This window comes from Mastigoproctus giganteus, chromosome 12, assembly GCF_048544385.1.
Source record: "Mastigoproctus giganteus isolate SK-2022 chromosome 12, ASM4854438v1, whole genome shotgun sequence".
Lineage (NCBI taxonomy): Eukaryota > Metazoa > Arthropoda > Arachnida > Uropygi > Thelyphonidae > Mastigoproctus > Mastigoproctus giganteus.
The window spans coordinates 60,181,193-60,207,738 of record NC_143586.1 but is presented as its reverse complement, the minus strand read 5'-3'; the positions used below and the strand labels follow the sequence as shown (position 1 = coordinate 60,207,738).

Here is a 26,546-nt window from a genome sequence, read left to right as displayed (position 1 = left end):
GCATTTGGTTTGGTTTTCAGATCTTTTGACTCATGGGTCTCACAACAAACGCCACTTCTAACTTTTAGTAAATCTGCAACTGTTTGTGATATATTGAGACTAACTACATTTTTAATATTTACTGACTTGTTTAAAAAACCATTCTTGACCAGATAAAGATTTATTCCCTTAGCATACTAGGTTTACTTGTTTGTGGCAGTTTCTAAGGGAATATAAAGTAAGATATTATACAAAAGTTTTGGTTCTTGGTTATCCGAAATTATGGCATAGGTTGAGGTCTAGAATTGTTCTCCTATTTTTTATTGGCCCGAGTTTACAATATGACAAAACTGCTTGTAGTGCCCTCTGTGATAAAATGCCTTTCAAAAATGGGGTGTGTCTTATAAACTTTCGTATTTGTCTTATAAAAGTAGTTCTGAATGGGCACCACATCTGGAAGGCAAATTCAAGCTTAACCCCTTCGTGGATTATCCCAAGATATCTCGTTTTTAGTTTTAAAAGTTATTTGGAACTACAATAAATATCCCAGGATACAATAATACCCAAAGCAAACAATATTACCTCCAAATTTAGGATTGAAATATATTTTCTCGGGCATTTATCTGGCTAATTTTGCATTAGCCAAATAAATCCTGAGATTTCTCTTGATTTTCTTACGCCTGGCAGCAGACAACTGGCTTTCATTTTACTTATATTTACTTATTGTACCACAATGTTAGAACAGTAGCGTGTGTTCCTATGTGCCACCAGTAAGCAAAATAAAATTTGCCGTTCTAAATGCTGAATACTGATAAGCGTTAACCAATTAGAAAATAATATCAAAAAATATTTCGGCACCCTTTTGAACTGTTGCCCGTAAGCGACTCTTACCTCGCCTATCCACTTGTGGCGGCCGTGTGTCAGAATGTAGTTAGTTCACAATTTTGCTTGTGGTGGGAGGTTACTGCTTGTGCGTTCCACTTGATTTTTTAAATTTATTTATATAATGAGTAGTGAAGAGTGTTTTTCTGTTCCTTTCTTTTAGCTCAAGCACTAATTTATTAAAAAAATCTGTATAATTTGTAGACTTTTTTGGCATACACGAGATAACTCAGGATAGCCTAAATGGGTTATCCTGAGATAACTCATGTATGTATTTTCTACTAAAAAATTTATAAAAAACACAAAAAACTATACAATGAGTATTTGCATGATGTATACTTTTAATCTGTAAAATAAAAAAGTTGATCCGTTATGGCACATTTTCAGGAAAAAAATGTTCCGAGAAGAGGTTAAGCAGCATTAATGCTGTGAATAATAAAATTTAAATAAACGGCCCTTGAAATGAGTCCCTTTGCTGAACCCTTCCTGCTTCATCTATATTTATGAGTGTAGGCCTGAAGTAGCCGAGTGGTCAGGAGCGCAAGTGCAGTAGCACACACACGCTCTTTGAGTGGACCGGGTTTCAAGCCCGTGACTGCTAAATACAATTAACATTTGTATTGATTGATTTATTATAAACTCTACTGACCTGGTGATTGTGCCGGAGTATAAACAAGAACATTTTTATTTTAACATGTTTATGGCTATATTTGTGACCTATTTCTTGAATTTACAGTTACTTTTAAAAATTTTAAGCATATTCTCCCCATTCGAAATAACAAAATAAATAAAATAATAATAATAGGATTGAATATCAAAATGCTTAATGTTTAATCAGTATCATTTTATTGAGGTATTAATTATTTGTTTTGGCTTCAGATATTTGTAAATTGCCTGTCGTACGAGGACCTTGCAGTGGATCCTTCACACAATGGTATTATGATAAGAATTCTGATGAGTGTAATGAGTTTTCCTTCAGTGGGTGTCAAGGTAATGCCAATAGGTTTAATGATAAGGAAACATGTCACGTGCAGTGCAAAAAACAGACAGTACCAATATATACACCTGCCATTACTGATGGTAAGTTTTAAGATTTCATTATGTTTGAAATCATTAAGTTTGTTTTATAAAAAAATTGATGTTTTTGTTTTACTATAACAACAGAATAGACACGATCATGTTTCCAAGACTACTGTAGAAAACAGGAACATTATTATTATGTCATGAAACTAACGTGGATAATTAATGCTAGAAAGAGGGTAATCCTTGACAAGGTGGAAAGTATAATTAAACTTTTCCTGGAAAAGAGTCAATATCTGAAATATGATCCATTTGGAATTCACAAGTGCTGATGAGGTGGTAGTACTTGTGGGTTTCCTACCTTTATTTGTTTAATTTCATTTATTGTAGAAGTGGAACATTCCTTGGGTGGGAATTAGTGTGGTTCTTCTTGGTTAGATAGTTCTGCATTAGTTTTATGGTATAATAGTGTTCTTTTTTCCAGAAGATTTTTTAATTTTGTAATTGATTTCTTTTTTTGAATATTATCTTTGATGTTATTTTATATATATATGATTCAATATACAGGGTTGTTAATATTAAAGTATCCCTATGTAGAGGTCTCTGGAGCGAGTTCTAAGGCTCATACTGAAGAGAAATTTGGACAACAGGTACAATAAAGAATGCGCTCACCATTTATTGGGGGGAAAAAAAAAATTTGTTTCGAAATTTGTCACTGTATGTCGCGTAACTATCTTAGTTACGATTATTTGCATAATCATAACTAAGCAGTCTCTTCCAAATCATACAGTAGATGTTTGCCTGCACTACAGTAGCAATGCCAACTGTGCACAACAATGCAGCTGTGGCTATCAGAGAATTCCGGTGTCAGAAGCGCATAAGGCGTGGACCTATGACTGTTTGTGCTGTCCGTAAAATGCTTGTGGACAGCACAAAATGTTTGTGCTGTGCGCAAAAATTTGAAGCGACAGGAGATCTTGGTGTTCAATCAGGTAGAGGTTGAAAACAAGTGGACTCCTCTCGTGTTGAAGATGTAGCTATGGCTGTCATGGATTTATCAAGTCAATCTCCATGTGGTAGGACAAGTGTGCCAGCTGTTTCTTGTGAAATAAACATGCCGTATTCCACTGTAAGGCTAGTAATGTGTCAGGTGTTGTGGTACTATCCTTACAAGATGCACATGCTATACAGCTAAAGCATGGTGATGTAGATATTCGTTTCACATACACACTTCAGTTTCTGGTGCAAATGACAGTGGATATCACTTGGCCATGGAACATCCTTTGGAGCGGCGAAGTCCACTTCTGCTTAAATGGACAAGTGAATATGCACAACTGTCACATTTGGGCAACAAAAAGCCCTCGAGTTATCCAAGAGGACCCGTTGCATTTTCCAAAACTGACAGTGTGGTGTGGATTTACGGCCACATTCATGATTGGGCCATGTTTTTTTGAACAGGTAACACTGACTGGACCCCACATCTGTCCCCACACTGTTTCATAATATTGCCACACCTGCAATATTATGAAATGTTGGCAAATGTCGCAATACCAGAGTTGCAACAATGTGGGTGCCTTCAGGATACCGCACTCATGCAAGATGGTGTGCCACCCCACATTCACTGTTGTGTCCAAAGATTGCTAAGGCAACATTTTAAAGACGAACAGGTCATCAGCCATTGTTTCCAGACATCTTGGCCACCCCGATCACCAGACCTCATCCTATGCGACTTCTGGTTGTGGGGTTTTTTGAAGAACCAGGTGTATCGGGAAAGATGTCAAACTCTGGCAGATCTGAAGGACGGCATTAGATGTCATGTGCTGGCTATTACAGTTGATATGTTACATTCTGCTGTATAAAATGCTGTTCTTCAAATGGAAACTGTTGTTGACCAAGATGGAGGACACATTGAACAATTGTAGCACTGTTCAAGTTATTTGTATTGCCACAACGCCATATAGTGACAAATTTTGTAACTAATTTTTTTTTCCACTAAATGACGAGCACATTCTTTATTTTACCTGTTGTCCAAATTTCTCTTCAGTAGGAGCCTTAGAAATCACTCCAGAGCCTCCTACATACGGATACTTGTGTGTGTGTGTGTGTGTGTGTGTGTGTGTGTGCGCGCGCGCGCGCACATATATACGTATTTTATAGTTAAACTTTATTATAGTGTCACTGAGAGGAGACTCCAACATTATCCACATTATAATAGAGGTTGATATTTTTATTTCCCATTTAATGTAATTTAGTGTAACTGGGGTTAATGTAACCTCAGTTACACTACATACTGTTTATTTTTACTTTATATTTTTCTTCATAAGCATTGCACACTTTGTTTACATTAAAACACAAATTTATATGTGTACAGTATTATTTGTACAGTATATTACACATTTAATAATACTGTATTCTTCTACTTCCAGTCACATAGCTCCCTGAGGAGCTGTTGTTTCCACCAACAAATTCCTCCAGCTGTATCGATCGTGTGCTATACGCAGCATCGCAAAGTGTCATTCCCAGAAGTTCACTGATCCCATCTTTCCACCTAGTTGCAGGTCTTCCTCTGCACTTCTTCCCTTCAGTTTTTCCTTCCATTATATTCTTCAACAGAAAGTTTTCCCTTTTTACTTTATAACCAAAAAACTTGAGTTTTCTTCTGTTGATGCTATGAAGAAGAATTTTAGGCCTGCCAATTTTATTCAATACCTACTCATTTGTTCTTCGATCCAATTAAGAAATACGCAGTATTTTCCAGTAACACCACATTTCAAATGCCTTGATTTTCTTCCTGTCAACTCTTTTCAGATTCCCTCCTTCACACATCCATAAGTGGCAATTGGAAAAATTAATGAATCAGTGATTCTCAGTTTCGTCTTTAGGGGCAGATCATGATCTCTCCATAATTTTATCAGATCAGCAACCAACATTTTAACAATTGCCTGTTGTCTCTTTACATTGTTTCAGCAGTCACTATTTTTATTTATTCTTGACCCTAAGTAAGCAAAGTCATCAACTTCTTCGATATCTTGCCCATTAACCTTCACTTTACTAGAACCGAGATTATCACTAATCACCATAATTTTAGTTTTACACACATTCAGAAATAATCCTTTTTTTTCTCAATTGCTTCACATACTCTCCTCAGAGTTTCTTTAAGATGATCCTTAGAATTACAAATTAGCACACAGTATCATCTGCATAACCAAGGTTGTTTATCTTCAGGCCTCCAATTTTGATGCCAGTCTCTAAATCTTCCAAAGCTTCATGCATGATATCTTCAGCATAAAGATTAAAAAGGAGAGTTGACAAAATACAGCCGTCTGACGTCGTTACCTATTGTGAAAAAATCGTGTTTCCCATGCTCGTTCTCACAGTTCCTTCCTGTTTCTGGTACAGTAACTTAATCACCTGAATTATGTGGATTGGGAAACCCATAATAGTCATTGTTTCCCATAGTTTCTAATGTTGGACACAATCAAATCCTTTGCATAATCTATAAAAGACGAAATGACTGGAACATATAATTCTTTGCATTTTTCAATAATCAGTCGTAGACGTAAGATCTGATCTCTGGTTCCTCTACCCCTTCTGAAACTCTTCTGGCATTTCTTCTTCAAGTTTTCTTGAGATTCTGTCTAATATGATTTTAAGAAGAATCTTGCTAGTGTAAGTAATTAAGCTAATAGTTCTGTAATTTGAGCAAATTTTCAGATCTCTTTTTTTTGGTAAGGGGATGAAAATTGATTTCTTCCAATCCGATGGCCACCGTCCCGTTTCCCAAATTTTTAAAAAATATAAGAATCCTGCTTCATCCACACTAAAAATGTTTTTGTCTGCATATCCTTCACCTACTTTGGGCCATGCTGAATTTAAACATTCCAAAATGGTTGCATTGTTCATGTCTTTAGCTTTGCCTGTAACATTTCGAAAACATATATGCTGTTATGGAAACTAAATTGATATGTCCAACCAGAGTGGACTGCACAAAGTTCTTAATTCCAAATAATTTAATAACGTTCAGCTTTAATTATTAAAAGTGAACCACTTATCATATTTTCCTCATTTGTTGTTTAAACTACTTTAAGAGAGCCTTATCAACATAAAATGTTTGTGTTTATGATTGCATTTTCATTTTACTGCAGTTGTTTTTAAATGATTTAATATTTTTTTGTTTTTAATTCCAGATGTTGAGTTTGATCAGTTAAATTCATGAACAAATAGCACATTTATTCTTCCCATTTTCTATTTCTCTAATAACTTTAATTTTATCTTCCACATTTAAATCTTTTTGCTGACATCCATTGTAAGTGTATTTTATTATATTGTATGATGTAAAAACCCACCTCTTTATCTCTACAACAGAATAATAGAAACTCACTGGAATTCAGAATGAAAACAATGACATTTTTTGGTGATAACTTTGATGGTTTTTTTTTTTTTTTTTTTTGCTTGAAAAATGTATTTTGTAGTAAAGAAATTGTTTCAAATGTTTTAAAACTCTTTCCAATATTGTATTTCTCCAATACAACATTGGAGTGTTTTATAAAATTTACCTAATACATATGTATATATATGAGGTGTGGCAGTAAAGTTCAGGACTGTTTAATGTGGAATTAAAAACAAAAAATTATTAAGTCATTTAAAAACAACTGCAGTAAAATCCAAATGCATACATAAACCCAAACATTTTATGTTGACAAGGCTCTCTTAAAGTAGTTTAAACAACATTGTTGAACTTTCCACCATTGCTGTAGTATAGATCAATGTGAAATAGTGTAACATATATCTTGAACTGATAGCGTAAGGTACAACATAAAACTAGATAGCCTAATACGTAGCACTGTATTAGGATTCTGTTAGCTTAGTATAGTATTATCAATTAAATTAATTAATCTTATTACATTTCATTGTTAATTAAATTGTATTTAAGAGGAAATCATAACCCAGACTAGAGCTGCAAAGCAATGTGCACAGATTAGCAGGAGTACTGTGGCTCGGAGGAGAAATGAAGGGATTGATTTTCCAATGCGTCACAGTCTCAAGAAATGTGTGAAATGTGAAATGTTTGTGCAGCATCTTGGAACAAGACATGATCTAGCCAAGGAGGATGTGTGTGTGTGTGTGTGTGTGTGTGTGTGTGTGTGCGTGTGCGCATGCGTGTGCGTGCGTGCGTGTGTGTGTGTGTGTGTGTGTGTGTGCGCGCGTGTGGGAGGGCCTAGATTGCCAAGAAATTAAGCTCCAACTCAGTGTTCTGATGGACATATGTGAGAGTTTGAGGTGTAGGGTAGATGCCCTCGAATAAATTAATACGAGGGGCCCCATCAAGCTCTCAGCTGCCCAACTCAGTACCAGAGCACACTCCGGTGCATTAGGCAACACAGCAGCAATCCCCAAGGCAGAATGCACTGGTCCCACAGGAACTAGTTATTGTTGATGACTTTATCATCAGAAAGATGGGGATTATATTATGCAAAAAAGGATAGGTGGAGCAGGGCAAAAGTCGATGATGTTGTAGAGTAGATATCATCTTTTAAGAGCACAAAAGGTGATATTGTTATACATGTTTACACTATTGACATTAAGAGTAGGAGATCTGCAGATTTACTTAACAAGTACAGGTCAATGTTGAAAAAAAGTCATGAGTTACATTAAATTTGAAAGCGTCTGAAATTCTGCCCAGACACAATAGGAGGGAGTATATGATGAGAGCCTTATCAATTAATTTGGCCCTGGAGAGATTGTCCAAGACTGGAGTACAATTTTTTTTAGCGTGGTCTATGCTTGTTAACAGGAGAGACTGCTTCTACAGGGATGGGGTACACTTAAATAGAAAGGGTTGCAAGAATATTTGGTGAAGCTATCAAGACAGTATTAGGTGGGTCGAAAAACTGCTAGATTTGGAAGGATTCAACGACTAAAAGATTAACAGGGACCTTAGGCAGAGGCAGAACTGATTCTTGCACTGCTTCTATTAGAATGAGCAGCGGACTGGAAAGCAAAGTGCTGGGGATTTCCAGGACTGCTGGGAGTCATCGTGGAACAAGTAAACATATGGGCTGTGTTAGGATAACTAAGAGTAGGAATGGGTGCATGTACACCAATGCTAGAAGTATAGTTAATAAATTTGATGAATTTGAAGTGCTGGTCAAGACATCAAAGGCAGATATTGTTGGGATATCAAAGACATGGTGTCACACAGATATAATCAGTGCAGAATTGGAATATAGGGAGTACAATGTGAACAGGAAGGGAGGAGGTGTTATGCTGTTAGTTAAGAAACACATAAAATCTAAAGAAGTGCATCCAATTGACAGTGGTGGACAATGCAGTGTTGAGTCAATGTGGTGTGACATAATCGCTGGGAAAGGGAAAGTGAGAGTATGTGTGTATTATAGGCCCAATAACTCTAATGAGTATAATGAACAATTCTACAGAGAAATAGAATGGGCGAGTAAATCAAAATGTCTTTTAATGGGGGATTTTAACTTTCCAGATATTGACTGGAACTTGTGGATTGGTCACTCGCACACTAGCAAGATGTTTGTGGAGTTATTGGATGACTGTTTTCTACATTAACATGTTTGAGAGGCAACCAGAGGGAGTAATACTCTTGATTTGATTATCAGCAGTGATTATTCATGCATTACGAATTTGCAGATAAAAGAACCACTATTTGACAATGATCACAGTGTACTGATGTGAGATATACTTAAAGATGTAACTACCATCAAGTGTAAAGGGAAGGGTTTTTGCTTTCGTAAAGGTGACTACAGTACTCTCAGACAGTTTTTAAATTCTATACAGTGGGATCAAGTGATGATGTTACCACTGATGATGATTCGAAATGGGAAACTTTCAGGGACTCAATCTTGGAGGCCACTAGGCTTTTCATACCAACTAAGAAATAGAAATACTGTTCAAGGTTTAGGCCTAAATGGATGTCACATGAAATAATGAGGCTCGTGGCAGAGAAGAAAAATGCATGGGATGCATATAAATTATCATGCGACACAGAAGCCTATGGCAGATATAAGCTAGTCTGTAATCAAGTCACAAAGAAGGTTAGGCAGGCAGACAGATTATGAGAAATCTTTGGCAAAGGATGCAAAGAAAAACAGCAATGAGTTCTTTACTTATGTAAACTCTAGAAGGAAAGGGAATGATTCAGATTGGTCCACTTAACATAAATGGTTCGACTATTGATGATGCTGCTCAGGTAGCTGATAAACTGAATGAGTATTTTGCATCTGCATTCACACATGAAGAGCTATTCAAGGAGTGAAATGCCAGAAGTGTATCAAACTCTAACAGAGAACTGATTTTGTAATAACTGAGAACAAAGAGGAGGAGAAATTGTTGAAGTTAAGCATAAAGAAGGCACCTGGGATGGATAGAATCAGTTATATTAAAGGAGGCAGCAAAGGAAGTAAGCAAACCCTTAGCCATAATTATGAAAGCTTCCTTGGACTCAGGGGAAGTCCCCATGGACTGGAGGTGTGTGAATGTATCCGCAATTCACAAAGGGTGACAGCAGTAGTTATAGACCTGTTAATTTAACTTCTGTTCTTTGGAAAGTAATGGAGTCACTGATTAAAGAAGCATTGCAGTATCATCTAGACAATCTGCAGTAATAATTCAGACACATGGGGTTGTTAAGAGGAAGTCTTGTCTGACCAATTTGATTGGATACTATGATATGGGAGGCACCTCCATAGCCAGGTGGGAAGGAGCAGCAGTGCGTAGCACACGCTTCTTGATTAGACCGGGATTCAAGCCCATCACCACCAAATACGGAGGATGCGGAAAGGTCAGGGAATGACCACCGCATATCCCGGAGCAGTATGGCATAAGTTGCTACAATGGATAAAAGGGTGGTTGAGTGGGAGAAGACAGAAAGTGGTAATTATTCGACACATCTCTTCATTGACTAATGTTATTAGTGGAGTTTCCCACGGTTCAGTGTTGGGCCCATTGTTGTTTTGTATATTTATCAATGATATTGATGAAGGTATATCAAGCTTAATGACTAAGTTTGCAGATGATATAAAGGTTGGCAGGGTTGTTAATGACAGTAAAGATAGTTATGATACTGCAACTGGATCTAGATAAGTTGGGCAAATGGGCTGAGAAGTGGCAACTGAAGTTTAACATTGACAAATGCAAAGTACTGCATATATAACAAATGCAAAGTATTTGTATGGGTAGCAGTAAATCAAGAGAAATATACCCACTGTGTGGTACTAAACTCAGTGAAGTGTAGAATGAAAAAGACTTGGGGATAATTGTATGGTCAAATCTGAAGTTTGTTGATTAGTGCAGACGGGCTGCCAGAGCAGGTCATGGAGTCTTGTCAATGATATACAGTCAGTCCTAATATAGCACGATAGTTGTGTTCCTAGAAACCCTCGTGCAATGCAAAATCGTGCAATATAAACAACAGGCCCTATGGGAAAAATAGAGTTAGGTGCCGACCACCCAAGATTGAACACACATTTGGTTACAAATGTGTGTTCAATTACCAAACACAATAAATAATCGTAATAAAATACGTATTTTATTATGACTATTATGTAATAAAATATTGCTAATGCTTTTGTTTCTATCGTAAGCAACTTGTTTTTTGTTTGATTTTCTATCCAAACAGATGACAGCCGTTCCATCTCTTCCAATTCTTTGTGTCTTAATCTAATGGATTTTAATTACACTTTGAGTTGTTCCTGCTATAAAAGTTGTTTTTATTTTCTCTGCATTATTTGTAATTCTCGGCATTGCCTCATTTAGGCCTTCACTGATATAAAAAACATAAATACATTTCCCCCTTCACTGATATAAAAAACATAAATACATTTTCAGAATCTTCTTTCATTCCTATCGTGTTGCGTTCAGTTGGGGTGATTCTGGTCCGACTGCTATTTCTTGTAAACACAAAGGTGAATCGTGCATAAGCGAATTCGGTTCGTGCTATATACGATATCATTCCCCTATTTATAAATCGTGTATGATCGAATTTGTGTAGTGTAAACACGAATTATACGAGGACTGACTGTATAGGAATTTTGCTAGCAAGAACAAGGAGGTGATTATCCCGTTGTAGAAGGGAATGGTCAGGCCACACCTTAAATACTGTGTACAGATCTGGAGGCCTCATTTTAGGAAGGATATAGAGTTGCTAGAACGAGTACAAAGAAGGGCAACAAGATTGGCAAAGGGAAAAAAGGGGTGCTCTTACCAAGAAAGGCTTAAGTTCTGCGAATTGCAGAACTTAAGCCTTTCTTGGTAGGCACCTAATCTGATTGAGGTATATATAAGGCCTTGAACGAGATAAGCAAGCTCAGTGCTAATAGGATTCTTCCTCTTTCTCAGATTACGAACATGAGGGGGAAAATATTCAAATTGAGGAGAGGCTGTTGTAGAATAGATGTGTGGAAACTTGCCTTTTGCCAGCTGTTAGGTGATTGCTGAAATAGACTTCCATCTCTTGTGGAAGGTGATAGCTTAAGTAAATTTGAAGCTGAGCTAGACAGGCATTTGGAGTGAATGGATGGGTGAAATGGGAGGGGTTCTTTTTTTTTTTTTTTTTTCGGCTGATGCTGCATAAGTTTGCTTTCTTACATTGTGTGCCTCAACTAATGCTAATGCTAAAAAGAACACCAAGTGAAGGAGTTCAGAAAATGGCTTTATTTTAATTCAAAATAATCACCACCTGACTGAATGCACTTATACCATTCTAAAACCCAGAGTCCTGAGCTGGATATCATCATTCTTCTCTTTCTTGGTGATTCCCTTCTACTTTGACTCTCTCTCTCTCTCAGGGTAACTCGGGAATTTTTTTTTTTTTTTTTTTTGTCTGGTGCAGCATGAGCCTCAGGCTTCCTTGCACTGTATAGCTAATAATAATAATAATAATAAAAGTTTCTGAAAAGAATAAAAACGAAGGCATCCGAAGAGATGATAATTATTTCGACAGTTATGTGGGTTTGTTTGTTTGTTTTTTTTTTTGTCCTCAACATCCTGAAATCTCTTTCCTTTGAGAACAGTTTTCACTTTGGGAAAAAAGAAGCAGTCCACTGGCACTAGACTGGGAGAGATAGGTAGATGGTTGATCTGTATACAGTGCTATGTTTTGTCAGAAATAGCTTCAGAAAAAGTGTGAATTGGAGGGGACATTGCTGTGTAACCAAAACCAGCTGCCTTTCTCTCAACATTGTGTCCTCACCCAGGAAATGCACTTCAATAGTCTTTGGCTCTATGTAGAATACAGCATTGATTGTCTCACCTTCAAGTACAAATTTCTTGTAAATCTTACACTGTTTTTCAAAAAAACATGCTCAGCATCATCTTGATTCTGTACTGCTAATTGTATATAAAGCAACTGAATTGCTTTATACAACTGAATTCTTGAAAAAGTCTAAAGGTGGGCAATGCATCAATGCAAAACTGTCATACTGCCAGGTTCACCACTGTGGGAGGGCCTAATGAGTCAGGGAGTCTGAAGGCTGGTTTGGTATGGTTGCTAACAATCACTTGGGTCCTGTTCAGTCATCTGGTGGGGAGGCACATAATTTAAAGTTTCACTACTGCACTATACCCCTAATGAGATTGATACAGCACCCATATTGTTAGAGACTTCAAATATGTTTCCTACATAGTTTGTAACAGGACAGTAAAATTAAACAGGATTTAGACAGGACAGTAAAATTAAATTTTCATGGCATTAAACAATGCTTTAACTAGAAGGCATAAATTAAAACCTACAAGTGGTATAGAGTACACCGAAGGAAGTTTTTTTTTTTTTTTTAATTTATTACTATTTTTTATTATTTTTTTTTTTTTTTTCTGATGCAGCAAAAACCTGGCTTCTTTGCATTTTCAGCTTATATGAATGCTCATAATAATAAAAATTGAATTAATATCAAAATTAATTACTCAATTAAATGAAAATATTAACTAAATTATAATTATAATATTATTTATTTTTATTAAATCATTAATTAGTAATTAAATAAATTCAATTATTAAATACTTTAATAAAAATTAATGAAAATCAAAGGAGCATTTCTCATATGACGAATAAACTTCCAGGACTGGTGCAATAAAAAGAACACAAAGTGAAAGAGCTCGAAAAAAAGTGTTATTTTTATTCAAAGTAATCACGCCTGATTGAATGCACTTACTATGCTGTTCTAAAAGTCTCCAACAAAAGTCAGTGAAGGCATCCAAAGAGATATGTTATGTTTTTCTTTCTGTCCTCAACATCCTGAAATCTCTTTCCTTTGAGGGCTGTTTTCACCTTGGGAAAGAGGAAGAAATCTGCCAGTGCTAGCTTGGGAGAGTAGGGTGGTTGGTTGATCTGTACAATACCATGTTTTGTCAAAAAATGCCTTCATAACAAGTGCAGATGGGTGGGAACATCGTTGTGCAACAAGAACCAGCTGCCTTCTCTGGAAAATACACCTCAGTAGTCTTTGAAGCACTTGCACATAGAACACATTACACAGAATACATAGCATAGGTACTACAGCATACTACTTCCATTTATTCTCAGACTCATCAAACATGACCGCAACAGCCAGTCCAGGAACTTTATTGCCACACCTTGTATGCTGCTAAGTCTCATAAGTTAACATATATATGTTTTTATAGATTTAGTGGTTACTAAACTAGTCATGAATACAGCAGTAGATGGTATCCTGGAAACAGTTCATCTGTTATAAAATTTCTTCATTTTCAATGCAAAGAAGCGAAACAAATCCATGAGAAGATGAAAGCTGTGTATAGGAAAGCATTATCCATTGTATGAGACTGAAAACTAGAAAATACAATGCAGTGTGCACAATGATCCAAGAGAAGTAAGTCCCATCTCAGCCACAGACTCTGACTAAAGTGGAATAGTTAGTCCTAGAATTCAAATGTGTGACTATAAATTTTATAGCAAATGAAGTGAACCAAAGTGAACATTAACCATAGGTCTTGTTGCACAAGTTCTGATGCATGAGTTCCTGTACATGTCTTAAGTGACAGCCTGATGGGTTTCCAAATTGTTGGCACTTCAAAAGCTCCACAGGAAACAGTGTTCCATGCAATTGTTGGAACTTTATAGAGAAAATATCGATTTTTTTTTTTTTAATCAAATTGTGATAATGTATGAATGCTGGGTATGTCACTATGATACAGAAACAAAAATAGATGAGTAAACATTAGAAACATTCATCTTCATCAGCCCCCCAGAAAAAAAGCTGAAGCTCAGTTTTTTGCCGGTTAGGTCATATTGTTAGTCTTCTTAGGTCTAAAAGTCTTATGATCTTTACAAATTACCTCTCAAAAGGCAACAGCATCACTGGGAAGTAATAAAGAAACTTGGAAAAGTTAAGAGAGGCTATCAAGTTGATGAGTCACAGGAAATTATCCAGAGGTGTTCACCTTTGAATAGCTTTCTAGCTAACAATTCTCCTGATGTGGCTTTGAAAATCTGCAGCACCCACTTTATTCTCCCAACCTCTCATCTTTAGACTTTTAGACCTATTTCTCTTCCCTAAAAATGAATAAACCATTACAGGGGTGCAGATTTCAGTCATATGAGGAGATAATTAATGAAGCAAAAGCCTGGTTTTCTGCTTATTGAGGAATTCTGTTTAAGAGGTCTAAATGAGCTTATCTACAGATGGGATAAATATTTAGGTATAGAATATATATCCCCATAAAGAAGGATGAAATTTCCAGCCAAGTTTCAATTCCCTAACTCAAATATTTCTAGATGAGGGTAACTAAATTCTTATTGACCACCACTCTTATTATATAGTAGCTGGGAATGGTGTAAAATTATTACTGTTATCAGGGCCAGACCCTGTCCCAGGGTGAAAGATTTTTCAGTGCCCCCTTTACTATGGATATATATATTTTTGCATGATTTGTAAAATTTAGTGCCCCTTAAAGAATGGTGCCCCATGCAAGGGACCTACTAGCCTATACCTTAATCCAGCACTGACTGTTATACTAGCATACTAAAATGTTATACTAGCAAATAGGCTAAGGCTATAGAACTATTATAAGCCTTGTAGCTGAGTGGTCAAGCGTATCAGTATAAAAGTGCAGGCATTTTAAGTGACCAAGGTTCAAGTCTGTGTAATTACTAAATATTTGATATCTTGTATTCTGTCTATCTTATGAACTCCTCTGACGTAATGTGGTTGTCACAGAGTATAAACAGAAAATTAAAATTTTTTAAGTGAAATTATGCCTCACACTAGAGCAACAAACGTTATTCCCCAGAGTAACAGTTAGTTGTTCTGGGGAATAACTAACTCTTAACTAGAGTGCCTTTTTGCGTGAAGAGAAAGAGGTGGGCTCCCAAAGGCAGTTTCCTGTGAATCTGAGCCTTACTGTATGCCCTGTTCTGATTTGACTGTAGCATGATGCAGTGCTACAGGAGATGCCTTTTTATGTATCAGTTGCAAAGAAAGAGAAATTAAATTAAACATATATTTAGTTGGTTGTCATGGGGGGGATGGGTTTAATGGTGCATAAGTTGTTATGGCTATAATGCAATATATTTAGTGTTTTGTTAGATGAATTCATGTGCTTGAAGAAAAGGATCATTGCCCTTGAATTAATTCAGAAGGATTCATCAAGTGCTCTACTACACACCCTAACATTAGAGTCTTCTCTCATGCAGCTGCTTGCATGATGGGATCACATGAGCAGGAAACACTGGTCCCACCTGAGATACTTATTACTGGTGGCTGTATTGTCAAGGAACTTATGAATATTTTATGCAATAAAGATAAGTCAAATAGAGCCAATGCATGTCTTCCAGGGCAAAAGTTAATCAGTAGAACAGTTATTGTCATTTAGTTGCAGCCAATGGCTTTGGCAAGAGACCAGAATGCTTGACTACCATTTCGACAAGAAGCAAGTTTTTTACTCTTAGCCTGTTTGAAATCTAGTTTGGACTGATTGATAACTGATTTGTAATTGTTGCAAGATTTTGTGTTCTATTTTTCAATTTTTGCAGATTCTATTTTTGTTTCAATAACCATTTTCTTGATTTGTATATCAGAGTAGCTCTTTCACACTACAAGAAGTAAGCAAAGGCCCGGGAAGGAAAACCACCTCTCTGTTTCTTTTTCTATTAGTACTAACTTACTAACTCAGCTGCTTGGTCATCTTGTGGCACTGTTCCTGCCCCCCCATGGTGGGGCCAGAAAACTGAGTGGTAAAGCAAACCCCCAGGGCTAAAAGGAGCAAAACATGGACTGTGACAATTTTCCACCAATTAAGACTGCAAATCCAAATCCTATGGATTTACACATACCCAATAATGACTTATCCAATTCAAAGAAACTGAGGGATGCTCCTTGAATAGAACACCCAAGTTTTCTGATTCTACATTCACTATCAAACCAGCCCTTAGGCAATATATTGCCATTTCTCATACTAAATGTCTTGAGAGTGTAGCTGGTTCCCCGAAAATGGTGCGACAACTGAAATTTGGCGACCTGCTTGTAGGGACTACCAGCTCCAAAAACTCTGAGTTTCTGCTCAGACTCATCTCATTTGGTGAAGTTTCAGTTAAGGTGTCCCGACATGCCACACTTAATACATCGAAAAGTGTAATTTTGGAATGAAACCTAATGAATTTCTCAGAACAAGAAATTGTTCAGGAACTTCGGGATCAGAAAGTCACACAGGCAAAAAGAATTATGATGAAAAAAGATGGTAAGCTCATTCCAACTTGAAGCATCATACTGACATTTAGCTTACCCAACCTACCTTCATCAATGAAAGCAGGGTCTTTGCATTGTCGCATTCACCCATCTATTCCAAACCCAATAAGATGTTATAAGTGTCATAAATTTGGACACTCAAACAGTCTGTTGAGGCGACTTGGTATGTCCTGACTGTAATGCCAAGTCTTTGCTTTGCCCCAGTTGTAAAGGCAACCACCCAGCCTCCTCTAAAAATTGTTTTTTTTAGAAAGTAATTACAACTTCAGATGCCTAGACGTACATATGCTGAAGCCTCTAAAAAATTTCATTCAGTATCAGTCCAGACTGATACATCAATTCCACCAAACATTTCTATTTCTGAATGGGCTCGATCCTTGCTCTCTTCTGTACAATAATCCTGAAAGCAACAGATTTCAAGCAGAGCTAACGACACACTAGTCACCATACCACCTGCTGCCCATGTAGCTCTTGTACAACCCGTTCAAGCAGAGAAGTCAGATCCCATTAGCAAACAGCCAGTTAACTCCTTCCTTATGAATACCAATGAAATTCCCAGTCAAGATGAAACCGAAACCATTCTGGAGATCCATCCAGAGGACGAAACAGACACAGGACCTAGTAACGAATGGGCCTGGTGTACTGGGGTCCATGGTTTTTAATAACATACACGTATAAGTTATAAATCCAGTTTAATGTATAAGTTATAAATCCAGTTTAATGTGGATTTATAACTTATACGTGTATGTTATTAAAAATACACAGGACCTATTTTCCTAAAAAGAGATAAAATTAAAATTGACCGTGTATTAGCAATGGTCACATGGCACAAGGAAGCCTATGGCTTATGCTGCAAACAGACAGACTCAGCTCCTTCATCTAAATCGGAACAATGAAATTGTAGAGGTTTCGTAGCAATATTGATGACATCCACGAAATAATTGAGCATCATAATGCAGTTGGCATCTGTTTACAGGAGATATATTTAACTCCTCAGGGTATCTCCCTCGATAAAAAATTATACTCTTTTCCGACAAGATAGACCTGTTAAAAATAATGTTCATAGTGGTATAGCTATTTTCATTGATTCACGAGTCCTTTGCAAACCTCTATTGAATGCTGTTGCTACAAGAAAAGCAATTGCCGTTACTCTGATGCTTTTTTGATCTGTCTACCACCCAGTCATCCTTGTACCATTCATGAACTTGAAGATCTAATTCTGCAATTGCCAACACCTTTCTGTTTCTTGGGCAACTTCAATGGACACCATCCATTGTAGGGTTCTCCCAATACATACAGACAAGGAAAACTCATTGAAATGCTCATTGGCAGGCAAAATTTAACCAAAAATTACAGGTTCACCAGCTTACATCTATCTCCCAACAGGAACGGTCTCTTCAAGAGATCTCTCTATCTGCTGTCCGGTCCTCTTTCCTAGTATTGAATGGACAGCTCTTGATAATCCAGCCGTGACCACTACCCATTAAACTGTAAAATTCAAACTTCACACTCCATAACTTCATACAACTGCATAAAGTGGAAATTTTCCAATGCAGATTGGGAAAATTACATGTATCATGTTATTTATCCTTTGATAATCAGATCATCGAATCTCATGCAATTGACATAGTCACCAACCATATTTCCAAACAAATTCTAACAGCTGCATCTACTGCCATCCCACAGTCGCAGTCAAACTTCTGTAGGTCCATAAATTATTGGTGAAATGAGGATTGTAAGAATGCCAAACAAGAAAAAACCGAGTGTGGAATATATTCCACAAACATCCTACCACCAATAATCTTATAAATTATAAGAAATTCAGAGCCAAGGCTCACTATCAGGAAGAAAGCTAAAAAAGACTATTGGATCCGATTTGCAAATTCAATTAATAAAAATATTGATGCTAGAATAACATGGAGAAAAATAAAGCAACTAAATGGCAAATTTCCTCCTTTATCCTCTCCAATTTTCAACTGGAATGGGCAAGAGCTCTCTACCCATGCAGAAATTGCAAATTGCCTAGGGTATGTATTCTCACAGTTGTCTGCTTTGACCACATATTACCCTCATTTCAGAAGATTAACACGTTGACCACAAAGGCTTATTTAGGTAAACTGGTCTCTGACGCCAATTTGAGTTAGGCATGTTAAATTATTCAAAACCCAAATTATAATATATATTCATCACCAAAACTCATAAAAAAGCTTATTGTTGTAAAAAGAGCATCGTGAATTATCTCATAGTTTGTGTATGTAATAAAAAATTCTTCGCGGCAGCCAACTACGAGTTAACTCGATTAAATCAGACGTGTTGTAACTTGCAGAATTCACTGTATATGAATCTGTGCTGTGCATAAATACGCTGCAGTGACACGGTGACTTTGCCGTGTACATTGTATTTAGTACTTTGTTACGTACTAAAAAGAACCTAAAACATGGATAAGAAGAGACCACTGACCGAAGAAGAGCTTGAGCTCTATTCTAATATGAGTGACTCGGAATTTGAAGAACTTTTTGACGACTCGTACGGTCCTGATTCATAGATCGATCGGATCAAATGTTCTCGTATTATTCAGCGCTAAGAAAAACCATCAGATGTCTGAAAAAAACTGCATTACATATTATAGAAATATATATGCATAACACATACACCCTTTTCCGTCGAGTTACAGGTTTCTCTGAATTTCGGACATTTTATGGCGGAACCCGTAACTTGATGGAAAGTTACATTGTCTTTGATTAGAGAAAAAATTCTAAACGTTCCAAAGAAGATTAGGTCTAAACGTAAAATTCATTATTTAGAATTTCAGTTGGCTATACCACCAACTGAAAAAAAACCACACCCAACTATGCCGTGTTGAGTATGTATGAGAAATAAAAAATGCCACAGAACACACTATTATTGTTTCTTTTTTGTGAATAAATTCTGATTTCTGATGCAGTGGTTGATTTTTCATTCTTATCCCAGAAGCCAACTATCCATCAGTTGCACATATTTGTTACGAATATATACTCGTAGCTGCACCTGAAAAGCAAGTCATACCAGTCTGAGTTAATTCGTAGTCGGCGTCCTGGACCAGATCGCCAAGTAATAGTAGTAGTAGTAGTAGTAGTAGTAGTAGTAGTGGCATATGATGCAAGAAAGCAAGTGTATGAGCTTATGCAGCATCATCCAAAAAAAAAATTTTTAAAAATCACACCATTCCCTCCAAATGCCTGTCCAGTTCCTCCTTAAATTTATTCAACCTATCAACTTCCACAACGACAGATGGAAGTTTGTTCCAGCAATTAACCACCCGCTGGCTAAAGGCAAATTTCCACACATCTATTCTACATCTGTCTTTTCTTAATTTGAATTTATGCCCCTTTAGGTTCGTAATCTGAACAAGTGGAAGGATCCCATCAGAATTCAGCGTGCTCAACCCATTCAAGGCCTTATACACCTCAATCAGATCACCACACAGGTGCCTAGTCTCCAGCCACTGCAATTTGCAGAACTTAAGCCTCTCTTAGTAAGAGGATCCCTTCATTCCCCTCACCAATCTTGTTGCCCTTCTCTGTACATGCTCAAGTAAATCTACATCCTTCCTAAAATGAGGCCTCCAGACCTGTATGCAGTACTCAAGGCATGGCCTGACCATTGCCTTATACAGAGGGACAATCACCTCCTTCTCCCTGCTAGCAAAATTCCTATATATCATTGACAAAACCCCATTACCTGCCCTGGCAGCCTGTCTGCATTGCTCAGAAAACTTCATATCTGACTGCACAATTACTCCCAGGTCTTTTTCATTTTCTACCACCTTAAGTGTAGTACCACACAGTTGGTACGTTTCTCTGGGGTTACTTCTACCCATATGCAGTACTTTGCATTTGTCAAGGTTAAACTTCAGTTGCCACTTCTTAGCCCATCTGCCCAAATTATCTAGATCCTGTTGCAGTAGTACACTGCCATTACTGTCATTAACAACCCTGCCAACCTTTGTATCATCTGCAAACTTTGACATTAAGCCTGATATACCTTCATCAATATCATTGATAAATATACAAAACAACACAACAGTGGACCTAACACCGAACCCTGTGGGGCTCCACTAATAACATTAGTCTACGAAGAGCAGCACCCATTAATTACCACCCTCTGTCTTCTCCCACTCAACCATCCTTTTATCCATTGCAGCAACTTACCCTTAATACCATTCTGCTCCAATTTGTACAATAGTCTTCCATGCGCAACAGTGTCAAAAGCTTTTCCTAAAATCCAAATATATGATATCAAAATTATTTTTTTAATCCAGTTCCTTTGTAACCACATCATAGTATCCTATCAAATTTGTCAGACAAGACTTTCCCTTAACAAGCCCATGCTGTGTCTGAATTATTGTTGCAGTCTTGTCTAGATGATCCTGCAATGCATCTTTAACCAGTGACTCCATTATTTTACCCGGAACAGAAGTTAAACTAACTGGTCTATAATTACTCGCGTCACCCGTCGATCCCCCTTTGTGAATTGGGGATACATTTGCACATCTCCAGTCCGTGGGAACCTCCCCTGAGTCCAAGGATGCTCTTATAATTATGGCTAAGGGTTTGCTTAGTTGCTTTGCCGCCTCCTTTAATATAACTGGATAGATCCCATCCATCCCAGGTGCTTTTCTTATGTTTAACTTCAACAATTTCTCCTCCACTTTGCTTTCAGTTATTACAAAATCATTAAGTATCCTGCTATAATTTGATAACCTTCTGCCATTTTCAAACCTTAATAATTCCTCATGTGTGAATGTAGATGCAAAATACTCATTCAGTTTGTGTGCTATCTGAGCAGGATCATCAACAGTCGAACCATCAATGTCAAGTGGACCAATCAGATTCATCCCCTTCCTTTTAGAGTTTATATAAGTAAAGAAATCCTTGCTGTTTTTCTTAGCATCTTTTGCCAAGGATTTCTCGTAATCTGCCTTCGCCTGCCTAACCTCCTTTGTGACCTGATTACAGACTAGCTTATATCTGCCATAGGCTTCTGAGTCGCTATATAATTTATATGCATCCCATGCATTTTTCTTCTCTGTTACGAGTCTCAGTTCATTTGATAACCATTTAGGCCTAAACCTTGAACAATATTTCTTAATAGGTATGAAACTTTTAGTAGCATCCACGATTAATACCTTGAATGCTTCACTTAGAATTTACTGTTGGTAACATCGTCAGTTTATCCCACTGTACAGAATTTAAAAACTGTCGGAGACCACTGTTCTCAATTGAACTTCAAAGTCATATCTTCTTTACCGTATAATCAGCTACTTACTATGCTTGAACTTCAAGAAGCTATATATATACCTCATAGAACAGTGCTGCTGGCCCCTACAGTGTATATTATATAATGTTATATATTATATAATGTTTAAACACAGATAACAAATCATTGTCCTTGCTGCTGACCTTCTACAATCGTATTTTCATTGAACATTCATTCCCCATTTGCTGGCATCACTCCTCTAGTGTAGGATCTTACCGTAACTTCTTCCAGTTTGTATAGAAGCCTTCAGTGAAAGACAGTATAAAAAGGTTTACTAGTATAAATCGTTAACGTACTGGCAATTCCCAAACCAGGGAAAGATCACCCTATCCCTCACTATAGACCTATTTCTATTACCAGCTGCTTGAGTAAAACCCTAGAAAAAATGATACACTGCCAACCGACATGATATCTTGATTCGAAAAATATACTCTCTGATAACCAATTTGGTTTCAGAAAAAATCAGTCATCCCTGTATCTCATGGTTAAATCTGAAACGAACATCAAGAATGCGTTTATCCAAAACGAAAAGAAGAAAAGAAATCCCGCAGATCATCCCATTTTGCATTCTTTTAATGCCAAACAACATGAGGTTGAGAATGGCCATGAGATAGAGAGACTCCATCGGAGAAGAGACCACACCAAGTTCAGACACAATTTGGCCACAGTAGCTCTTGTGTCGTTAAGCCCTATACCAACAACAACAACCACACCAAGTTGTGATCTGAGGTGCCTAGAGAACCATGCACCTTGACCCTGTACTTAGAGGGGTTGTTTGTGAGAAAAAGATCAAGCATATTGGCTGCATTGTTAGGGTTGTATGGTATTCTGGTAGGTAGTAATGGAGGATGTGATGCAAGAAAGCAAGTGTATGAGCTTATATAGCATTAGCCAAAAAAAAAAAAAAAGCGAGCTCATTAATAATTGCAAAAGCCTCAGTATCTCAACCAGCTAAACTGTGTGACTAGAAAAGGTAGCCTGCTGGAGTTGTGAACATTAAAATCACCAAGGAAAATTATCTCACTGTCAGGAAAGTCAGACTAGAGAAAGCCAAGAGAGGAGGTCAAGGATTTCCAGTGATTAGGGAGTTGGGAGAACAATAGAAGCAATAGATGAATTTTACAGAATGCAGTAGAGAGATATTAAGCCAGAAGAGATTCCAAAGTACTAAGTGTCTGACAGGGAATATCAAAACAAATATATGCACAAGTACCACCTAAAGTGAAAGGAATCATATAGCAAATAATTTGGACAACTGAGATGAGCAGTGGTTGAATCAACCGATAACTGGGATTCTATCAGAAAAAGTATGTGAGGTTTGGCAGAATGTTAGTGGAAATGAACATCATTGAGATTAGAACTGAAACCATGTACATTTGCGAAATGAATGAGGAAATGTTTTGAGGAGCGAATGAGGAAGTTTTATGTCTCTCCCACTTTCCTCTCAATTATCACATCATTTAGCTCCCTGTTAGAATTTGATAAATTTCTTGCATCCACTTTCCTAAAGAATTATAAAGAATTATATAGAAATAAAAGAAATATAATTCCTAAAAAAAATATTTTACTGATTCTATGCTCATCTTTACTGACCCTCACATTTCTAGACAAAATCACATATATCTGTTAGGGATTGTCCTGACTTCTAACCCCTCCTGGCCTAAGCACATCAAATATTACCCATTCTGCTTGGAGGGTTTTCTTTTATGCTGTCAGCATTACTTTACTTCTAAACAATTACTCATTCTGATTAGGGAGAACAATAGAAATCTGTCTTACCATGGAATACTGTCCCCAAAAATCTCTCTCAGATAATACTGTTCAAAAGGGACGTCCAGGTTAATTAATCATTAATCTCTTAGAAAGTCTTTGCATTTTCTCTTATGGATGTTCATATCATAAATAATATTAAAGAAAGATATCAGTTTCTTCTGCATGCTTCTTCTATAGATACTTCCATTAGCATTGTTTTGAATTAGCATCTGTAATTCCCCTAGTCTTCCACAACACCAGATGGAAGTTTGTTTCATTTGTTTTGGAAGTTGTTAGTTTGAATATATTCAAGGAAGAACTTGATAAACTATTAGAGGAGATGGATAGGTGATGTAGGAATTTCTGTTGATGGTTTCTCCTTTTTTTTTTTTTTTTTTTTGGCTGATGCTGTATAAGCTCACTTTCTAGACATATTACTATACTAATATGTCTAGATGACATATTAGTATAGTAATACTAATATATCATGTAGACATATTAGTATTACTATTAGTACTAATAGTAATACTAATATTTTTTTAAATTTCAAATTTTTCATTAAAAAAAAAATAAAAATTTCATACAATATCCATTAGTGAAAAGTCATACATTGGTATCTTTCACATAGAATAAAAAAAAAAAAAAAACTGGGGGGGGGGGGGGGGGGGGGGGGGGGGGAAGAAAATTGCGCACCTATTCGGTGTAGCATGACCTCTTTTTGTTACAACAGGATGAGCAACTACTGTCAGGTTAATGGCACACTGCTCCAATACATGTAAAAGTCTTTCATTTAGGATTGTTTTACTTTTGTTTTTAAAAATGTTATTTAAGTGCTCAGGCCTAGCAGTAGCCAATAGACAATGGCCACCTGTCTGGAATTTAAATCTAACTGTGAGCTTGTTCACTGCAACAACTTTAATGTACACTATTAGAGTTGGAACTGTGACTGCTGGCACCAGAGTTGCTCTCCAGTAGATCCTCATTAATGGATTTAGAGTGTACCCATTTGAATTATGAGGCTTTATTGGTATTTTTCATCTCTGCTTTCTCATGCCAAAGTGGATAATTTGCATACCAGCACTATGGCAATGTTTCAAATATGAGGGTAGTCTTCTTAGCAATTAATTCACGAGAAGCATAAACATGTAGACATCTTGATTTTAATTTATTGTATACGGAATTACATAATTAATTAAAAACAGTTATCCATTGCACATTTCTTATTGTTAATTTCAACACATCTAACTTTTAACTACTTTTATATATAGATATATGTTCTCAGCCCAGGGATTCAGGACCTTGTGGTGGTTACTATCCACAGTGGTATTATGATAGTTCTGATAATGTATGCAAATCTTTCATTTATGGTGGCTGTAGTGGTAATAACAACCGCTTTGAAAGTAAAAAGGAATGTGAAGCACTTTGTATAACAAAAGCACCTAAAGGTAAGTAGGAATATAAGTTAGTTTCTGCTTTGTTATTTATGTATGTTCCTCATATTTCATTTACTTTTTATATGCACATCGACCAACTTTTATCAAATGATTTACCAAAGTATTTAATCTTCATATCAATAAACACAAAAATTTGCCAATCGTGAAATTCTTAAAGCAATCATTCATACCTCACTGACCTGTTGGAATATAAACCCACTGGTCACTGAGTTATGTTTTTAATAGTTTCAAAAAAAAAAAAAAAAAAAAAACTGTGACAGTTTCAAAATTACAGGGTCATCTAGACATAAACAGTTTTTGAAAGAGAAAACAGTACAGTTTTGTAAAGGAAAATTCTTGTTTAAGTCAACTAATAAACTATGTATATAAAGTGCTTAGCATCATAATACACAGCCATTTCTGTATAAACAGAAAATTTTTAAGGTGGCATCATTTTAGGTTATATCTCATATTGTGAATACCTTCACAACGAGTTGCCATGATATTGCACTACTTCGAATAAGTAACGCTTCACCTAAGGAGAAGACTAGTGTTACTTATTCTCAGATAGGTACCACCACCCAGACAGCACTGTTTCAGGGCTATTTGGCCCTTCGTCAGTGAGTGGGTAGGTACCCAAGTGATGCAATGATGGCAAAAACAGTTATGAAGTATAACTCCACAGTTATACTTCATAACTGTTATGGAGTCTTCACAAAAACAGTTATGGAGTTATACTTCATAACTGTTTTTGCCATCATTGCATCACTTGGGTACCTACCCACTCACTGACGAAGGGCCAAATAGCCCTGAAACAGTGCTGTCTGGGTGGTGGTACCTATCTGAGAATAAGTAACACTAGTCTTCTCCTTAGGTGAAGCGTTACTTATTCGAAGTAGTGCAATATCATGGCAACTCGTTGTGAAGGTATTCACAATATGAGATATAACCTAAAACGATGCCACCTTAAAAATTTTCTGTTTATACAGAAATGGCTGTGTATTATGATGCTAAGCACTTTATATACATAGTCTAAATTTGTTCGCAGCTTGAGGCTCTAGCCTTAAATGCGCCTTAGTCTAAATACATCATACACCATCAGGCATCTCTCATATTGTGGAGTTATACTTCATAACTGTTTTTGCCATCATTGCATCACTTGGGTACCTACCCACTCACTGACGAAGGGCCAAATAGCCCTGAAACAGTGCTGTCTGGGTGGTGGTACCTATCTGAGAATAAGTAACACTAGTCTTCTCCTTAGGTGAAGCGTTACTTATTCGAAGTAGTGCAATATCATGGCAACTCGTTGTGAAGGTATTCACAATATGAGATATAACCTAAAACGATGCCACCTTAAAAATTTTCTGTTTATACAGAAATGGCTGTGTATTATGATGCTAAGCACTTTATATACATAGTCTAAATTTGTTCGCAGCTTGAGGCTCTAGCCCTA

The 26,546-nt window shown here is 36.7% G+C and overlaps 1 protein-coding gene across 2 annotated transcripts in view; it reads left to right on the top strand.

Moving 5' to 3' along the window:
- LOC150077096 (papilin-like) overlaps nt 1-26,546 on the top strand; it is a 724,323-nt gene that overhangs the window by 541,664 nt on the left and 156,113 nt on the right. For both annotated transcript variants that reach the window (XM_090386252.1, XM_090386253.1), the window contains exons 26-27: nt 1,741-1,941; nt 24,926-25,102. In XM_090386252.1, the coding sequence (XP_090242378.1) occupies nt 1,741-1,941; nt 24,926-25,102 (378 nt within the window). The remainder of the gene's footprint in view (nt 1-1,740; nt 1,942-24,925; nt 25,103-26,546) is intronic.